At 37.2% G+C, this 20,676-nt stretch overlaps 1 protein-coding gene across 4 annotated transcripts in view; it reads right to left on the bottom strand.

Moving 5' to 3' along the window:
* The window catches only part of ZDHHC17 (zDHHC palmitoyltransferase 17), a 123,473-nt gene that overhangs the window by 26,396 nt on the left and 76,401 nt on the right, over positions 1–20,676 (bottom strand). For all 4 annotated transcript variants that reach the window (XR_012904821.2, XR_012904822.2, XM_075932172.2 and 1 more), the window contains exons 10-12: positions 19,182–19,282; positions 9,250–9,374; positions 4,899–4,961 (exon numbers count right to left, since the gene is read on the bottom strand). Coding sequence is in view for 2 of the 4 variants with exons in the window: in XM_075932172.2 (XP_075788287.1) it covers positions 4,899–4,961; positions 9,250–9,374; positions 19,182–19,282 (289 nt within the window). In the remaining 2 variants the exon portion in view is untranslated. The remainder of the gene's footprint in view (positions 1–4,898; positions 4,962–9,249; positions 9,375–19,181; positions 19,283–20,676) is intronic.

Here is a 20,676-nt window from a genome sequence, read left to right as displayed (position 1 = left end):
CCTTATTTCGAAATAACTTTCCTAGCATCTATACAGTCAAACCGCTATTTTAAAATAAATTCGGAGCGCTTATTTCAAATTTGGTAAACCTCATTCTATGAGGAATAATGCCAAATTGAAAATAGCTATTTGGAAATAAGTGCTGTGTAGACACTTATTTCAAAATAGGGGGCCTCCAGCCTTCCCAGGGTGCCCTGGTGGCCACTCCAGCCTCAAAAAAGGAACACTTCTCTCCCTCCCCCGCTCCCCGGAGCCCTTAAAGGGGTAGTCTCTAGCCACAGTGCCTGTGCCAACTCCAAGCCTGCCAGCCCAGAGCCAGCAGTCACTGCCCCTGACCCAGTGGTCCCAAAACAGGAGCCAGCAAGCCACTGGCAGCCAGCCCTCCACTGCTCCCCAGGAGCAGTCTGCCAGCTCCCAGGAGCCTGCCAGGGCCTGGTGAAGGCGGGCGCCTTCCTGGTCCAGGGTGGAGATCATGGACCTTATTCAGGTTTGGGGAGGATGTCAACATCCATCATCTCCACACTAGATGATGGAACGTAGCCGTCTATGGCAGGATAGCTGCCAGACTGGCCACTAAAGGCCACATGCGAACCCAGGAGCAGGTTTGCATGAAAATCAAGTTGCTCCAGCAAGACCTCTAACCCTGAGCTTCCCATCCCCGCAGAGACAAAACACTTTGCTGTCCCTCATAGAGGTAGGCAAGCAAGCAGGGAAACCTGAAAACTGGCTGTCGGGGGAGTGGAGGGAGGGGGAAAAGGAGGAGGGGGGAGGAGGGGTGAAGGGTGTCCCTTTAAGCACAGACTTCATATAGCTTCAGGCAGCAGCCCCACACAGTAAGTCCTGACCTGGTGCTCTGCTGGAACTGGTTCTGGCCAGCCTTAAATGTGATTCAGACTCCACGCAGTGTGGATGCGCTATTTCGAAATGCATTTTGTGTGAAGATGCGTTATTTTAAAATAAGATATTTCGAAATAAGATATTTTGAAACACTGTAGTGTAGACATACCCTTAGTTCAAGGTCAACAGGAATTTAAAAGCTTCATGGCTAATTCAGAGCCCCTTAAAATATTAGTGTCTTGAAATTCCATTACTGTATATGTCTGCTATAGTATGTATGGTACAAAAAAAAACTATTTAAAATATTTTCCCTTAAATACAAATTGTTTTTCATAAAAAAGATTAAATATTTATTTCTCTTTCCATTCACCTCAAAACCCTCACAATACCTAAGTTTTGGGTGCAGACTTCTTTTAGGTCAGTTATTAAATATTGACAGGGTATTTACATTATGATTCAAATGATATTTGGGCATAATTAATAAATTAACCCTTTTCCAAACAGAATGCCATTAATTAAGCCTATTTACCAAAAAGAAGAATATGAATTCAGAGATTTTCAATGGAACTTTTGCTCAAAAGTTCACTTCGAAAATTTTGAAAACAGTTCCAAATTGAATATAGTTTGTAAATTAAATATAAAATGGCTATGACAAATCAAGAACAAAATACCTGTATATGAACAAACCTTGAAATTACAACATATTTAACTTTAAAACTACATATTTCAAAAACAAATTCATTTTGATTTATCCCTTTAAATCTGATTTTAAAGTTCTGTATTTATTATATAAAATTAATAACACTATACATATTATAGAAAAAGTATTTTCATTAGGTGTTTGTAATGTTTTTTATTCTTGCATGGGAAATAAAATGAATATTTCAGCTCTTAGTAGGTAAGTGCGGGATGTAATTATTTTTCAACGCTTTATTTCAAAATGTAAATATAATTTGTCAGTCTAATCCACAGACGATTAGGAAATGTTAAACAGTTCAGGATTTAAATCAGCTTTCTACTTAATCTGGCAAATATCACAACCATTTTGACACAAAGCAAAAGATACTTTGTTTTCAAGCTCAACATGTCATTTAATCTACAGTTTGTTCTAGCCCGTTTTAAAATGAAATTCAGTTTTGAAAAGCATTGTGAAGCTTACTTTCCTCTTAAAAGCCTTCCCCAAATAGTACCACTACTATTAACTAATAATCTTAACCCCCATTTTAAGTGATTTCTCTTAGTAGCAGCAAAGGCCAACACTTGGCCATTTCGATTAATAAAACTGTAGTGTGTGTGTTCATATTTAAGAAGAATTGACAATTTTTTCAAAAGCTGGTATTTTGTTATTAATATTTCATCTCATGAAAAGCATGAATGTATTCGACAGGTTGAGCCTTTCTAGTCTAGGACCCTTGGGACCAGACCAGTGTCAAACAGAGAATTTGCCGAATCATGGGAAGTCAATATAATCTAGCAGTACTGCCAACTGAGCTCTTAGAAGATATTTGGGGGGTAATTAGAGCTAATAAGAAGTGGATATCTGGCTAACTAAAAACATGCGGGACCACGGATGTTGCCAGACCAGAGAGGTTCAACCTGTATTAGTAGCCTTTACAGTCTTTTATATTTGCAGATCACATTTTAAAAGGAAAGTGCATATTATGTTTTCTTGTGGAACTAGAGAGCTGACCCTGTTTTCCTGAAGCTGATTTTGTATTTTAAAATGTTTTGTGAGGGAGTGGGAAAAATAGTATTTTTCTTTTTAATATTACAGTCAAAATTTTAAAAGCACTGCTCACTTTTGAAAGAAACTATTTTCACTCTCTATAGGGGATTATTTTAGTTATGGCAATGCCAGATAGCATGTTGTTAAGCCCAATATCAGAAAAAAATGGACACATCAATATAAAATATTAAATTACTAGAAGAAAAAAAACAGTAATTAACGGTTCACAATCCTGCTGGAAGGGCATAACAAGTGGAGTTCCACAGGGGTATGTTTTTGGACCGGTTCTGTTCAATATCTTCATCAACAATTTAGATATTGGTATAGACAGTACGCTTATTAAGTTTGCAGATAATACTAAGGTGGGAGGGGTTGGAACTGCTTTGGAGGATAGGCTCATAATTCAAAAAGATCTAGAGAAATTGGAGAAAAGGTCTGAGGTAAATGGGATGAAGTTCAATAAGAACAAATGCAAAGTACTCCACTTAGGAAGGAACAATCATTTTCACACATACAGAATGGGAAGCAACTGTCTAGAAAGGAGTACTGCAGAAAGGGATCTAGGGGTCATAGTGGACCACAAGCCTAAATATGAGTCAACAGTGTGATGATGTTGTAAAAAAAAGCAAACATGATTCTGGGATGCATTAACAGGAGTGTTGTGAGTAAGACACAAAAAGTCATTCTTCCGTTCTATTCGGCGCTGATTAGGCCTCAATTGGAGTATTGTGTCCAGTTCTGGGCACCACATTTCAAGAAAGATGTGGAGAAACTGGAGAAGGTCCAAAGAAAAGCAACATGAATGATTAAAGGTCTAGAGAACATGACCTATGAAGGAAGACTGAAACAACCGAGCTTGTTTAGTTTGGAAAGGAGAAGACTGAGAGGGGACATGATAGTGGTTTTCAGGTATCTAAAAGGGTGTCTCAAGGAGGAGGGAGAAAAAAAAATTTCCTTTGCCTCTGAGGATGGGACAAGAAGCAACGGGCTTAAACTGCAGCAAGGAAGATTTATGTTGGACATTAAGAAAAGGTTCTTAATTGTCAGGGTGGTTAAACACTGGAATAAGTTGCCTTGGGAGGTTGTAGAATCTCCATCTCTGCAGATATTTAAGAGCAGGTTAGATAGACATCTATCAGGATAGTCTAGACGGTACTGGGTCCTGATGTGAGGACAGGGGACTGGACTGGATGACCTCTTGAGGTCCCTTCCAGTTCTAGTGTTCTATGATTCTATGATCTTTGATTTAAAAATATGCTCTTCCAAACAAGCACAAAAGGTTTTAAAAGCATACAGATGTCAAACAATAAGTAATCTAAAGTAATCCTAAAGTAATCTATAAGCATGTTTAGAAGTACAAAATATATTTGTTAGTACCATGGATTGATCAAAGCTCTCTCAACAGTGCATTAGCTAAACATTAGAAAAAATTAGATGAAAGTTTTCAACTGCAACCTAAAAACTGGATGTGTTTAATCCACTAGCAAAGTAGAAACATATTAAACTAAAATCTATGGCTAAATTTTTCAACTCAAAGCAATTAGGATACTGAAAAAAATTTAAACTACAAGATTGACCTATAGCATTTTAATTCATTAGCCTTACTGATATATCTCAAGTCAATTAATTTAGGAAATGAATTTAAATATATTGTCATCACAATGGATACATCCTTGCACATCTTAAAATTCAGTTAAAAAATTTACAACCCTTGCCCCCTTCACATGTAGAAGTGTTAATGGTTATTATATTTTTAGTGTTTGGACAATCTTAAACTATGTAAGCAAAAGACTAAAAGGCGGAAACGCTATTAATTTGAAGAAGGAAAAATGGGCCAATCTCTCTATATAAACTAAACAAGTTAGATGTGAGTCAATAAGATCAAATAATGGACTAAATTCTGCTCTCATTTCAGCAATCAGTATAATTCCACTTAGTTCAGAATGGTTAGACATGGACAGCAGAATTTCACTCCTCAATCTTCATAATACGCAGCATGCCTAAAAAATAATGTTTTGCTTAATAAAGTCACTTATTCTACCGTTGTGTGACCATTAACAAATACTCTGCATAAAGTCAAATTGTTTTCCCCCTGACATTACCATAATTCTTATGAATAGACTCACTTGAGTTATTTTGGAAAACAATGTTTTGATGTAAGTTTTTTAAATAATGTCCATCTGTGTAATAAAACAGAGAATGGGGGAAAGTCTCGTTTCTTTACTATATAAATATCCAGTTTTGCCCACAACACACAAAGGCCCCCCCACTCCGGCCAACTGATATTTACATTTCAATATATTGGAAACAAAAATAAAATAAAAAGCATACTAACCAAACAGGTACTGCAGAATATACTGAGGTCCAGACTTCCTGTCTCTGCAAGTTCGACTATTGTCTTCAGAAAAAACAAAACAAGAAATAAAATTAGTATTTAAACTTTTAAACACATACCCATCTATTTTCCAATGTTAAATAATTTCTGTAGCTCAGAATATCTCAGGCTTTGCCCACAAAGAGAATATTTAATTTAAGTAAGTTTAAAACCTATTTAGTTAGTTGGTTCAAAACCCTATGTAGACACTTACTTCCAATTTAAAATAATCTTTTTAGTTTATCTGAAGTCTTTTCTTAGTTGATTTAAGCTAAATAGTTATAAAGCAGGTTTAGACTGACTTAGAACAACCTCCCAGATTTTATTACACAGATTTCACTACACTGATTTGAAAATTGCACATTTAAACGTAACTGATTTACATTTTGATTAGCCCTCAAAGACTACCTTCCAGACAAGACCCCCAGCCCAGAAGGAGAAATTTAAGTTCAGTGCTATACAGTCCAAAATTTCAAAGCTGCAATTACCTACTCCATAGAAGGTTCATCTTGTAACCACAAAAGCAGTAATAAACGCCAAACCTCCAACCCACTATGCATCGTGCCATGCTTATGAATCAAGTGATATACAATGGTAGATTTCAGTTACAACATCCCAATTTCTTTATATTAAATTAGATAATTTCAATACATGTCCTTCCAGTATCTACTTTTTATTAGAATAGTGGTGACTTATTACTCTACGAAATGAAAACAGTCTGCATTTCCAACAATCTTTAAACATCAGCAGCTGAAGATTGTGCCACAAGAGGCGTCTATATAAAGGTTGCAATGTCTGGAAAATATATATTCACAGATTTCAGAAGAATTTTCCTGAAAATATCTTTTACCAAGGCTACTTTTCTTGGTCCAGGAAGAATTTACTCTGATTAGCATAATAGTTAAGGAATAAAATTGAAGACCAATATGGTTGTCTAATGTATACCTTCAGCCATAGTACACAAAATATATTTTAGCTATGGTTCTGGGTTTTAAGTTCCCTGTCTTGTTGGTTATCTTTGGATCCCTATAGTTTTGATTCCTCACCGCCTTTTCTGGTTAGAAAAGAAGTAGAAGATGTTTATGTCTACTCTGTTAGTGTAACAAGCCAAACAAAGGTGGTATGAAAGAAAGTTCTGCCTTTACTTCCTAGCTGAGGAATGGGCTTGAGTATCAGAAAATGACCATGGTAAAAGATTTGGTCATAAATTATATGAAAAGATCAATTACCTTCAAATGCTACTGAAAACTAATCACAGATATATATCAGAAATGAAGAAGCTTGACTCTAGGGATATAAAATCACGTTTAATTGGTTAACCAGTTAAACATGATGTTTAATCGGTTAAGCCGATTAAAAGGGAGGAGGGTGGGAGGGCTGCTCCAGCCCAGTCAGGCTAGAGCTGCCCTTCAGCCTATTGTAGTCAGGCTGGAACAACCCCTCCTGCTGCAGGCAGGGGCTGCTTCGGATATCGGGAGCAGCCCTGCCTGTAATGTACTTGGGCCCACCATGGACAGGAGCTGCTCCAGTTAAACTGGAGTGCCCGTCGACGGCAGGCCCAAAGGGATTGGAGCAGACCCCTGCTTGTGGCGGGCAGAGAGCTGTTCCAGCCCTCAACGGTTAATCTTTCCCATCCGCACTTGACTCCTAAACTGAACTCAATATTTTGTCAATAAAAGCTCTAGCTTTATTGGAATCGTATATTTAAATTAAAGTAACTTGAAATTTCATTTACTTTCAAAACAGAACTGGCAAAATCTTTAAGCAATGACATTTAAAGTGACAGCTAGTATTAACAAGACAAGGTGAGGTAATATCTTTTGTTGAACTAGCTACTGTTGGTGAGCGATAACATGCTTTCAAGCCTACACAGAACTCTTTTTCAGGTCTAGAAAATGTTTTCAGCGGGTACATCTACCATACAATCAGGCTCCTATGGTTTACCATTATCAGCTGACTCAGGCTCATGAGGCTCAAACTAAGGGGTTATTTAACTGTAGTGTAGATGTTTGGGGTTAGGATCGAGCCTGGGCTGTGAGAGGTGTGAGGATCTAGAATGGGGTGGGCAAGAGGTGGCTAGCGGGCTGGATCCAGCCCATGGCCACTTCACTGGGACCTTTACTACACAGTAGTTCATCCTACTTTAAACAGCTGGCTTCTAATTGCTCTGGATGATGGGGAGGGATGGGGAGGCTTTGCGCTGTGTTCCTGCCCCTAACAAAATCCCTCCGTTCCCACTGGATAGTTTCTGGCCAATAGGAGCTGAGAAATTTTGCTGGCAGCAGGGGCAGCAAGCAAAGCCTTATCACTCCCCCCTGCCATTCTAGAGCAGTCACATGGAGCAGCCAGCCCAGCAGACAAGCAGGGAGCCTGTCTCAGGTTCTACCTAGGTAAGTGCCTCCCAAGCCAGCACCTGCCTCTGGCACTCAACCCTCTCTCTCCCCGTAACATCCTGCCCCAGACCACCACCTGTGCTGCCTCAGGTCACCACCCTAATCCTCTGTATCCCTTCTCCTCACCTCCTCCAGGTTACAAGTCCCCCCCAGACTTGCACCCTCTCCTATACCCCTCCCTCAGGCCAGAATCCTCTGCTCCCTCCATACCCCCCTCTGGACCCTGCACCCTAAACCCCTGTCCCAGATCATAACCCCCTTCTTCACCTAAACTTCCTCTCAGACCCCACACCCTCTCCTGCACCCCAGTCCTCTATCCCAAGTTCCCTTCTACACCTCACCCGCCATCCCAGACCTCTCACTCCCTCCAAAGATGTGCAGCTCTTCAGCACTTACCAAAATCTTGAAGTGTCCCCCCCATTACAAATTATTGCCTGCTCCTGGTCTAAAAGCTTGGGCTTCAGCCTGAACACAAATGTCCACACCACAATTAAACTGCTATTTGTCTATGTCTATAATAGAAATCTTACAGCAGCACAGTCATACCACTGCAGCTGGGTCACTGTTATATCTCTCATGTAGCTGCTATATGGCATCCAGAGAAAACTCTTCCGTCAACATAATTAATCCACCTCCAATGAGTGGTAGTGACTATATCAGCAGGAGAAGCTCTCACTGACAGTGCTGTGCACACTACCACTTATGCTAGAGCAATCTGTCACCAAGGGGCATATTTTTCACACCCCCAGCAGCATACATTTTGCTGAGTTAAGCGCTGCTGTAGATATGGCTTTAGCCTTAGCCAAGTCAGCTGGGCCGGGCCAGGCCAGCCCTGGATGTCTAACTGCAGCATAGACAAGAATGTCACAACTAAATACAAGTGGAACAGATTGTTTAATATAAGCAGTTAAAACATATTTTAGGGGACTAAACAAATTGAAATGGTCAGTTAACACCTCTCCAATCAGAGGACGAAAGCAGGAGGGGAAAATACTAAGGGCAGTGGTAGTGGGTTATAGATTGCTGTAGTAAGTCATAAATCCAGTGTTTTTATCCAGTTCATGATTTTAGCGCCTAGCAAGGTTATGAATTTAACAGGGAATTCTTCTAGAGGTGCTGTGCTGGTTTATTTTGAGGATGGGGACTGAGAGGTCTAATACAGGGAGATCTCTGTGTAAAAACTTGTCATCCACAGCTGATAACAGTGATTTTGTCCCCTACAATAGTCCCTTGAAATATATGATAGCTACTTATGCTAAACAATGTTTCACCTTGTATTTAATTGTGACACTGAGTACATTTCTCAGACCTGAAGAGCTATGTAAGCATGAAAGCTAGTCTCTTTCACCAACAAAAACTGGTTCAACAAAAGATACTACCTCACCCCACTTCTCTCTTTCATATCCTGGGAACAACACTGTTACAACAACACTGTATACAGCTAATATTAAGTTAGTCTCATAATTTAGTACATTAGGCACTCAGGCACTACTAATATGAGAGATGTATAAGAATGTATGTAGAATAGAGCAGAGTTTTATGCTTCTATAAAACTATCTGGGGGATTACCTAATTTATCATCACTTTCAGTCTAATTTCATCACTTTTTGAACTTAATATAAATATTTACATACACTATAACATCATTAACTTTCAACTATAAATGTATTTTAATTAAAACATCATAAACGTTAAATTTTGACAGGAAGACACACACACTACTTACACATAAAACCAATGAAATATGTAAGATAAATACAGATATTAACCTTTTGATATTGCTATGTTTTTTCCCCTACAAGTTCCCCGTGCTAAACAGAAAGATACTCTACATTTAGAAACATATAGGGTAACTCATTCTCAAAAAAGGACATGGTATTTTTCTCCTATCACCCTTAAAAGTCTATAGTACTTTTTACCTTTTTCTTTTGTTCTTCTGTGGCTTTAATGATTCCTGGGTCTGATTTCCAGGATTTTCCAAAATTGTAGAAAAGTGCAACACTATTGGCAAGGAATGGAAGATGTATAAAAAGAAAACTGAGATGTGTTTAAAGTCAAGGAATCTAAAGATGTTCAAAATGAAAAAAAAAAATTACACAACAACCAAACTGGGCTGAATTAACATCTGTCAACTTGAAATTAAGACAAGCAAACATAATTTTGTTCTAAAAAGTTTCCAAAATCAACATGACACTTAAAATAACCACATAATATTATATCATAAGGACTTCTACTGTACTTGGTTCTGCACATTTTCTTCAGGCAGTCTGGCTGACTAACTCTTTTTAATGATTTATACTGTGTTAGAAATAACTAAACTATAATTCCGATTTTATTTGGTCATTGTTTAATTTGAATTCCATACAATATTGTCTCTTTAAAGTATTTCCTGATTTCACAGTGAAGATACAGAAGTTCTATTTATAAAACTTCATTTGACTGCTTATGTCTTAATTGTCTTAAAATTCCAGTTAAAACACCAAAAAGAATGCTATTGGCCATATAAGGGACTGTCTAACAGGGAATGATGTCACATGGCAATAATCCCTCAACTTTTGCTCATTTCTAACACTCTACTCAGAGTTCAGATACTAATTTGAAAGCTCTCTCAGTCTAAAGTAAATAACCAAAAAAGCCAAACTGTTTTTGGAGTGCTGTGTGAAACATGATTATCTTATAAGCAAATGAATCATATCTCAGACCAATGGAAGCCATTTTGAAATATATAATCCAATATATATAAAATACCAATTCTTAGTATTGCTGAAAATAATGATAAATTCAAGTACAATGTAAATACAAGAAATAACCACTCGTTTAAAAACGTTTCCCATGCTAAAATATACGAAGGTTTATAGTGGTTTAAATCACATAATTAATAAATTCCCTAGTAAAAGCCAATAACGAGCATGAAGTATAACCAGGGGCGGCCCCAGACTAGCTGCCAGCAACTGATGCCCTAGGTGAACCATGCAATTGGCGCCCCTACCTCCAAACCCTTCAATGATATTGCACCACCATTTGGTGTCCCATTTAACTTGGCGCCCTAGGCGACCACCTAGTTCGCCTATATGGACAGGCCCCAAAATCTAGCATTAGTGTGCCAATTCTACTAGCATGTACATGAGTGACTTTACTCATAGAGTAGTCCCACTGATTTCAGTTGTCATTGGGACTACTTACAGGAGTATGGTTTGTTATTTCTGTACATTTTTGCACCATCAAACCTTGAATATGGATTGATAAGTACAGAGTTTTATATAGCTTATGTACTATGTATATGAACATTTTATGCATTGATAATCTATAAAATGTATGCAATTTATGGGAAACAGTTCTGTTTATTATTAATAATAATTATTATTATTGTCATTTTTAATGGCATGGAAAACACAGATTTTGGAACCCCACAGCATGTAAGTGGATTATTAATGCTTAATATGACACTGCTTTTTAGAAGATAATCAACAAACAAGTAACATTATCTAAAACATTCCACAACAATATATAGACAATCAAAATGAAAATAAGAAAAATGATATGGAATCCGAATTTTCATTTTTCCTATACTGTCTTTATGCCATGCTGGCAACATATAGAGAGTCATTCAGTATAAATGTAATTAATACCTCTTTATACTAGTGGACACCATAAACTGCCAATATGTCTAACACTGCAATGGGACAGGCTTTTATATCTTATAATTTATTGTACCTCAACCAAACTTCCTTACTCTAATTCTGTTCTCTGAAGGAAAAAAAATAGATGTAGACTTCAACTGTAACTGAAAATGTTTGATAAGCTAATTTTAACTTTTTATAATGAATTATTAAAAAGCCTCTTAGCATTTTAGCTCACTAGAAATACTAGTTTTCTGAGAAGCTTAAATATAACAAGCTCTTTTCATTAACTTTATAAATTATATAGCCCCATGTACATCATAACCTAATATATGCCCTTCTACATTGGCTCTACTACTGATTAAAAGCTGAGTTTAATCTTTTTGTAACTCAGTTTCTTGCTAAATGCTTTTTTTTTTTTAACATTAGTTCCTGCCAAAAATAAGTTAACTTTATTTAAATAGCTTTAAAGGTTTACATTTTCTCTAAAATATTACTATTTACACTGATATTTGTGTCACAATAAAAACGTAGAAAAATGAGAGAAATATCTTTTAATTAAAATCCCGTAAGCAGATGTTCTGCTACGAACAATAAGATACAAAAGAAAAAAAGTTACCATTCATTCCAAATTACTTAACATCATGTCTAGACTGCTAAAGAGAAAAAAGGAACTAAGGCAATTTATTTTTTCACCAGTAAAATAGTTTTATGGCCCTCAGTTTGTTGCCTTACTTTTAATTCACTATATGAAATCTACTGTGTAAAATTTGGACAATATGATTCTATAATCAAGAAACTATTCATACTGCCACTTGGGCCTGGCTGTAACATGGAGAATTTTTTTTCTTTTGCATGTTCCTCTCATTCTGCACTCTTCACTCACACATATTATACTAAATTTTCCTGGTGTTTCTTGGGTCCTTAACACCCTCTCCCCCCCCCATTTAAGTCATTGATCTGGAGCAGGGCTAACGATGAGGGGTTCAACATGCATGCTGCCCTGGTAATAGAGCACTACCTCAGCCCCCTCTCACTGAAGCAGCTTGGGGCCAAGTGAGAAGCACCTTTTCATGGCCACTGAAGCTCCAGCAGGCATGGCTGGGGGAGGGGTGTATGTCACCTTGCTGGGGCAGGCCCAGGCTTACCAGCCAGTGAGAAATGCAGCAAATTGCGCACTTTCCCCTTGCTCCCTGATGAACAGTAACAGCCAGCAATTTCCCTGTAGGAATTGGGTGGGAGGATGCTTGACCCTCCCCCCACAAAGGGCACCTGACAAATGGGAGGCTCAGGACTGTAGCAGTCCCAAAAAGGGGATGAGGCACCCCTCCAGCCTCTTTTATCTGCCTGGTGTTTGTCTCTTTTCTGTATGGTTTTCTGAAAAGCAATCCCATTCAAGAAACACCCCATTTTCCTAGCAAGGTAAGGGTTTGGATGGGCTTTAAATTATGGCAAGAGGAAGCTGCATACAACATTTAGTGGTCCTAGCTATTACCATATAGGAGTTCTTGAACAGACACTCAAATATATAGTAGATGTACAGATCCTAAGGATATGTCTACGTTACAAGTTTATATCCACCTATATTACAGTAACATACTGCCTCCACAGTAATTAAATTGCTTGTGCCTCTAGAAAAACAATAGGTTGAGCGGAGGATCACAGTGAGCTTCTGAGGCAAACACCACCCCCCAGAACTGCAGGACCTTCAGGGCATGGCCAGAGCTTTGCCACAGTTAACTCCGCAGCATAGACCAGATATAAAAGCCATTAAATGAAATGGCAAAGTTCAGCCCCTCCCTTCTTACATTAGGAGGACTCCAGGAGATAAGTGTAGTATTGGCAGGGCCCTACCAAATTCATGGTCTATGTTGGTCAATTTTACACTTACAGGATTTTAAAAATAGTAAATTTTATTATTTCGGCTACTTAAATCTCAGATTTCAGTGCTGTGTAATTGTAGTGGTCCTGACCCAAAACGGTGTAGTGGAAGGGGGTCACAAATGCCCTGTTGGGAGGGTTGTGGTACTGCAACCCTTACTTCTGCACTGTTGTTGGTTGTGGCACTGCCTTCAAAGTTGGGGAGTCGTGGCTACTGGCTGGGAGCTCAGCTCTGAAGGCAGTCACCACCAGCAACAGCAATGCAGAAGTAAGGATGAAGTAAATGATACTGTCATCCTTACTTCTATACTGCTGCCTTCAGAGCTGGGCTCTCAGTCAGTAGCCACCGCTCTCCAGCCACCCAGATCTGAAGGTAATGCAGAAGTAAGAGTGGCAATACTGTGATATCCCTCCCAAAATAACCTCGGGACCCTTCCTGTAACTCCCATTTAGGTCAGGACCCCCAATTTGAGAAACACTGGTCTCTCCTTTAAAATCTGTTCAGTATAGGGTAAAAGCACACAAATAACCACATTTCATGGTCCATGACACTTTTTTCATAGCCATGAATTGAACAGGCCCTACATATTGGTAGGAAAATCATCCTCCTAAGGACATAAAATAGGCCATGTGGATGCTGAAACTGAAAGGAAGGCTAATGGGGATGCAGGATTATGGATGAATGATAAAATGAATGGGGCATCAAATCTCATGAAAATGAAAACGAGAAAATAAGTGAAGTACACAAATAAGAATCTGAGAGGGGGAACACTGTTCATTGTTCAACTCCATCCTGTAACTTTGACCTTGGGATTAGTGCTGTAGCCACACTGTGCTAAGGGACAGTGAGGAATGGAGCTTTTTCATTCTTTCCTCTTAAAGTGGTTTCATTTTTTTTAAATGAGCTTATGATGGAGGCCTCACCACCTCCATATTTATTTTTCCTTTTCTCAAGTACCTGGAAGTCTAAATTAAAGTATTCAGGTTAAAACTAAACATTTCCTTTTGACATTACCATAATGCTTTGTGTTGATTTTTTCATTTTGTTAACATTAAAAAATTGTGATTGTTAAAATTTCTTCAGATGGAAAAATGTGAACAACAATTTTTGGATCACAAGCTGACACTCTCTTACATGCAAGAGAGCGTTCATTCAGTCTGGACTCTCTCTATTAAAAAAGCAGATCGCTTTTACGATTCACTTTCGCAGTGTGGACACTCTCTTTTGGAAGAAGTTTTTCCAGATCTCTTCCGAAAAAAGCTTCTTCCGAAAGAAGCCTGTAGTCTAGACGTAGCCTGAGAAGGGAGAAACAATAAAAGGAAACTTGGAAATGACAGAGGTGCTTAATGACTTCTTTATTTCGGTCTTCACCAAGAAGTTTGATGATGACAGGATACCATAGAATTCCATAGTGAATGCTAGTGGAAATGTAGTAGGTTTAGAAGTTAAAAAAAGAACAAATTAAAAATTACTTAGAAAACTTAGATGTCTTCAAATCACCAGAGACTGATGAAATGCATCCTAGAATACTTAAGGCGCTGATGATAGAGGAGGTATCTGAGCCTTCAGCTACCATATCTGAAAAATCATGGAAGTCAGGAAAGAGTCTATAAGACTGGAAAGGGGCAAATATAGTGCCCATCTATACATGAACAACCCAGGAAACTACAGAACAGTCAATTTAATTTCTGTGCCAGGAAAAATAATGGAGCAAGTAATTAAAGAATTCAACTGCAAACATCTGGAAGAAAATGTGATAGGTAACAGCCAGCATGGATTTGTAAAGAACCATGCCAAACGAATCTGATAGCTTTCTTTGACAGGATAACATGTCTTGTGGATAAGGGAGAAGTGGTGGACGTGGTATACCTAGACTTTAGTAAGGCATTTGATACGATCTTGCCAGACCTTCTTATCAAACTAGAGAAATACAATTTAGATGGGGCTACTATAAGGTGGGTGCATAACTGGGTAGATAACAGTTCTCAGGGAGCAGTTATTAATGGTTCACTGTCATGATGGAAGGGCATAACAAATGAGGTTCTGCAGGGGTCTGTTTTGGAACCAGTTCTGTTAAATATCGTGATCAATTATTTAGATAATGACACAAACAGTATGCTTATAAAGTCTGCAGATTATACGAAGCGGGGAGGGGTTGCAACTGCTTTGGAGGATAGGGTCATAATTCAAAATAAAGAAATGGTCTGAGGTAAATAGGATGAAGTTTAATAAGGACATATGCAAAGCACCCCACTTTGGAAGGAACAATCACTTTTATACATACATAATGGGAAGTGACTGTCTAGGAAGGAATACTACAGAAAGGGATCTAGGGGTCATAGTGGATCACAAGTTAAATATGAGTCAACAGTGTGACACTTGGGGTAAGTCTATACTTGCTCCCTAGTTCAAGCTAGGGATGCAAATGTAGCCAACTGAAATTGCTAATGAAGCGGGGGTTTAAATATCTCACGCTTCAGTAGCATAATCTCACCCACGAGTTATTCCACTCAACAGCTGATTCAAACAAGGAAGTGCGCTCCGGGATGCGTTAGTTCGAATCAAACTCCTTGGTTAGAACTATCGTTACTCCTTATTTTTCATCAAAATCACTGCTGATGGACTGATCTCAGAGAATCCATCTACACTGTAGTGTAGAGGTAGCCTTATATCTTTACTTAGGAATTACACACTGAGTAATAAAATTCACTGGTAAATAAAAGTAGTAAACACAAGAAACTATATAGCATTACACTGATTTTTAAAGAGTCAAAACTGTAGATATTTAATGGGCATTTTGACATTTAAAGGTACATGCCTATAAACCTCCGAAATAGCCTCAGTGTATTCAAATGTGTCAGTGACAACTACATTATTAATGGTTTTTCATGGAGACAATGTTTTGTGACAAGCTCATTTAGAGACTTAGTTCTGTCATCTTTTATATTTTAAATGATCATTTTAAGTTGGAAATCTTTGTAATAAAATGCCAAAGTAATTGTAGTTCTTTTGGCAAACTGTCCTGTAACCTTAACAAGGAAAAAAAATCACGTCTGCTTTATTTTTTTAGCACAAGACAGAGAACTGTGGTCAGAGTAAAAATCTTTATATTTTTACAGCTTTATATGATTACTTAGAACAGAGCACAGTACTTCTTTATTCTCTGTAGTGTTGGTAAAGTGATATCTGATTAAATTCCTCTTTGTGGCAGTTTTTATTAAATGAATCTGGCAACTTATTTTACTCAAAATTAAAAACACTTTCAAAAGGATTCATTAAACATCAAGTTGCTTTATGAGGATTTTTAATGCAATAATATTAAGTAGGACTGTCAATCACAGTTAACTCACAGGATTAATCCAAAATTAATCACAATTAAAAAATAATTATGATTAATTGGGCTGTTAATAGAATGACAACTGAAATGTATTAAATATTTTCGATGTTTTTCTACATTTTCAAATACACTCATTTCTACAACACAGACTACAAAGTATACAATGCTCACTTTATAATTTTATTACAAATATTTGCACTGTAAAAATGGTAAGAGAAATAGTATTTTTCAATTCCCATCATATAAGCAGTGTAGTACAATTTCTTTATCATGAAAGCATAATTTAAATATGTAGGTAATTTTGTTGTTTAACTGCACTAAAAAAGTAAAACTTTAGAGCCTACAAGTCCATTCTGTCCTATTTCTTGTTCAGACAATCGTATTAAATTTGTGACTGAAATCTTTGGGGGAGAACTGTTTGTCTCTAATTGTTTTACTTGCATTTTGCCATATATTTCATGTTATAGCAGTCTCAGATGATGACCTATCACGTGCTATTTATTTAAAAAATACTTCCACTGCAGATTTGACAAAACACAAAGAGAGTACTAGTGTGAGATTTCTAAAAATAGTTAGAGAACTCATCGAGACGTTTTAGATGCTGAAGTGACAGCCAAAATCTGAGAATGAGGTGTGCAGCATAATTTCAGAAGTCTTCAGAGAGCAACACTGATGCAGAAACTACAGAATCTGAACAATCAAAAAAGAAAATCAAACTTCTGCTGGTGGCATCTGATTCAGATGATGAAAATAATTTATCAATCCATTCTGCTCTGGATAGTTATCGAGTGGAATCCATCAGCATAGATGTATACAGTATCTCCTTTTGGAATGGTGGTTGAAGCATGGCGGGCCATATGAAACTTTAGTGCTTCTGGCATGTACATATCTTGTGACGCCAGGTACAAGAGTGCCATGTGAACACCCATTGTCACTTTCAGGTGTCACTGTAAACAAGAAGCAGGCATCATTATCTCCTGCAAATTCTAACCAAACATGTTTAGCTGAGTGACTTGCTGAACAATAAATAGGACTGAGTAGACTTTAGACTCTAAAGTTTTACATTGTTTTATTTTTGAATGCAGTTATTTTTTGTACAGGATTCTGCATTTGTAGCTTCAACATCATTGATAAAGAAACTGCACTACAGTACTTGTATTAGTAAACTGAAAAACACTTTACAATGCAAACATCTGTAATAAAAGTAAATATAAAGTGAGCACTGTACACTTTTGTATTGTGTATTAATTGAAACAAAAATATTTTAAAATGTAAAAAACATCCAAAATATTGTAAATGATTTTCTCTTGTTTAACATCACAATTAATCATAACTTTTTAATCATATAAATAAATGTGATTTTTAAAATTCTGATATGTTAAAATACTTAGCATTTTCATATTGTCTTCTATCTAATGATCAAGATCTGTTCAATTTCTTTTTTTTATTTTTAAATTAAAGTTAATTGCTGAAAACGTTATCAAGTAATATTCCAGATGTTTTACAATAAGCCACAACAATTCAGTATATACAATTTAATGTCCAGTTAAGGTAATATAACTTTCTACTTGAGATGCCAGTGAGTCAAGGAAGAGGATAGAAAATGAATATCATGAAAACTATTTAAAACTTTAACAGCTGACTTGTGCAATTTTAGGGTGGTCACATGAAAAGTGAGGCAATTTAGCTTAACTGCCAAGATTCACACTTTTGGCTTTCTGTTCCAATCCCTGTGTGGTTCTATTAGTGGTGGGAGTAATCACACCATGGAATCAAAATCTGTTTATTTTGTGAATATGAACTAAAATAATTAATTTATCCCCACATTCCCACTGTGTCTTTGGGTTTAGAAGTGGAATTTCCCTCCATATTTACTGTAAAAATTCAGGACATACAGTAGCATATGAACTGTATAAATAATAAATCTGTTCATGAAATCTCTTCTCAAATACAGCTGAGCAAGACATTTGCAAGTAATCCCTAACAAATGTCAGAATGCTCTTTTATAGCAATAATTTTCCAGGATATCTGCATTGCATGTACTAAACTGTTCACAGTATCATTTTTCTCCATTTAGTCAAAGTGTGCAACTCATTTTAGGTATTTTCAATCCTCTTTTATACAATGCAAGATTTGTAACTTGAAGCAGATTACAGAATATGAGCCAAGTTAATTCCCAGCCCATAGAAGTTTGTGGTTAAATTTCTCCACTGATACGAGTAGGTATTCTCTTTTGCATATTTTAACCACACAAAGAAAGGGACTTGAAATTGACTGACTTTACAAAGAAAAGGGGAACAAAGACACTACATTCAGCATGTTATTTCATAAAGGTGTTTTTTTTAGAAATAGTGCTGAATGCAAGACTGTTCATCATGATTTTCAGATACAAACCAAAGACCTTTCTATAACTTATAGAGTATGCACTGTATTTAAAATTGTACTGTGTAGCCTTCAATCTTTTCCATATTGTATCTGGAAATAATAGATTGGCCCAATAAGAGGGTGTGCAAAAAGAGCAGCGGCAGCCAGAGCCCTAGGCTTTTTAAATCGCTGCTGACACCTTCACATGGTGTACTCTGGACAACTCAGAAGGCTTGTGCTGTTAGGGTGGCATTGGAGACTGGCTGCACCAGCCCTGCCTCTTCGGCCTGAAATCCAGCCCTTCTGGGAGCACAGAGCAACTCCCCCACCCCACATTTCGATGGGGCCAGCAATCCTGTTGGTCCCCTCTGATTATAGTCACCGAACTGCATAATGCAACATTATTCAGCTGATGGAATTTAATTTACAAGTAGTAAAAATAATTAATATTTTCGATTGCTATAGCATAGTAAAGTTCTATTTTAACAAAACCAATTAAGCATTAAGAATTTTAAATGGTTGTAGCTATTTTAAAATTACAATCCATTCTTTACTTCTGAGGTCATATTTAGAACTCAGCACTGATATTAAACGTATACAAATCACAAAAATGAAAAATTATATTACTGAAAACAAGAAAAAGGATATCATTCCAAAACCAGAAAAACCAGGTCACATACATCCAGAATTTAGTTGCCAAGTATATTCCAAGAGGCAGGGCACTATGCATTGAGTGATCAAAGAATGATCTGTAAAACAACAAAAGTGACATCACATAGTATGTTCTTTTATATGTCATTTAAATTCAGTATTACTATACATGAAAAAGCCTCTTTTTATGCAATACATCAAACAACAATATCTCCATATACTCTTTGCAAAAGATTTCGTTTCTGGAACTTTTCAGAGCCTGTAGAAGTCTAATTTTCAAACTTCCCTGATGCAGAAGGATGGATGAGAGTCAGTTAATGTCACTCCTCAGATGGTCAAAGGGATAACTATGGTATAATATAAGACAAAAAGGAAGCAGGGCTGACATGAATCTTTAACCAGAATATTATATTAATGTTTTATGCTATCTGCAGGCCAATATGTGAACTCTTACAAAAGCAATTTTAAACCTAGTCTACAAGATTTTAATGGTTGGATGCAATCTTCAGAATAAGTCTCAATTCATAAATGAATGGTCCCCGTTCTCTTTTATGTCTATAGACATCATATAATTTCATATTCATAGATTTCAAGATCGGAAGAGACCAATGTGATCTTTTAGTCTGATCTGCTTCATAACAGAGGGCATAAAACTTTTCCAAAATAGTTTGGGAACACATTTTTTAAAAAACGTTCAATCTTGATTTAAAAATTGTCAGTGACGGAGAATCCACCACAACTCTTGGTAAATTGTTCTAATCATTAATTATCCTCATGGTTAAAAAGCTACATCCTATTTTCGGTCTGAAGTTCCACCTATTGGATTGTTCTGTACCTTTCTCTGCTACAGGCAAGAGCACTTTATCAAATATTTTCCCCCGATATAGGTACTGATAGACTATGATCAAGTCATCCATTAGCCTTCTTGTTGTTAAGTTAAATACAGCTCTTGGGAAGTGCCTTACTGTAAAGCATGTTTTCTAATCTTAATCATTCTCATAGCTCTTTTCTCAAACTTCTTCAATTTATCACTTTCCTCCTTGAATTGTGGACACCAGAACTGTACACAATTTTTCAGCAGGGGTCCCACCAATAACAAATAACAGAAGTAAAATAACCTATGTTCCTAACTTAAGATTCTCCTGTTTATGCATCCAAAGACTGCATTAGCAGTTTTGGCCAGAGTATTGCACTGTGAGGGTATGTCTAGACTACATCCCTCTATCGCCAGAGGGATGTAAATTAGATATACCGATATTGCTAATGAAGCAGGGATTTAAATATCCGGCACTTCATTAGAATAAAAATGGCCGCAGCTTTTTGCTGACGCGGCACTTTGCCAGCAAAAAGCAGCAATCTAGACGGGGATCGGTTGACAAGGAAAGCCTTTTTCGACCAATCCCTTATGCATCGAGCAACAAGATTTACCGCATCGGTAGGAAAAGGATTTTCTTGTCAACCGATCCCCTTCTAGACTGCCGCTTTTTGCTGG

The sequence above is a fragment of the Pelodiscus sinensis genome, chromosome 1 (genome assembly GCF_052426305.1).
Source record: "Pelodiscus sinensis isolate ZL-2025 chromosome 1, ASM5242630v1, whole genome shotgun sequence".
Taxonomy (NCBI): domain Eukaryota; kingdom Metazoa; phylum Chordata; order Testudines; family Trionychidae; genus Pelodiscus; species Pelodiscus sinensis.
This window is presented reverse-complemented; position numbering and strand designations above follow the sequence as displayed.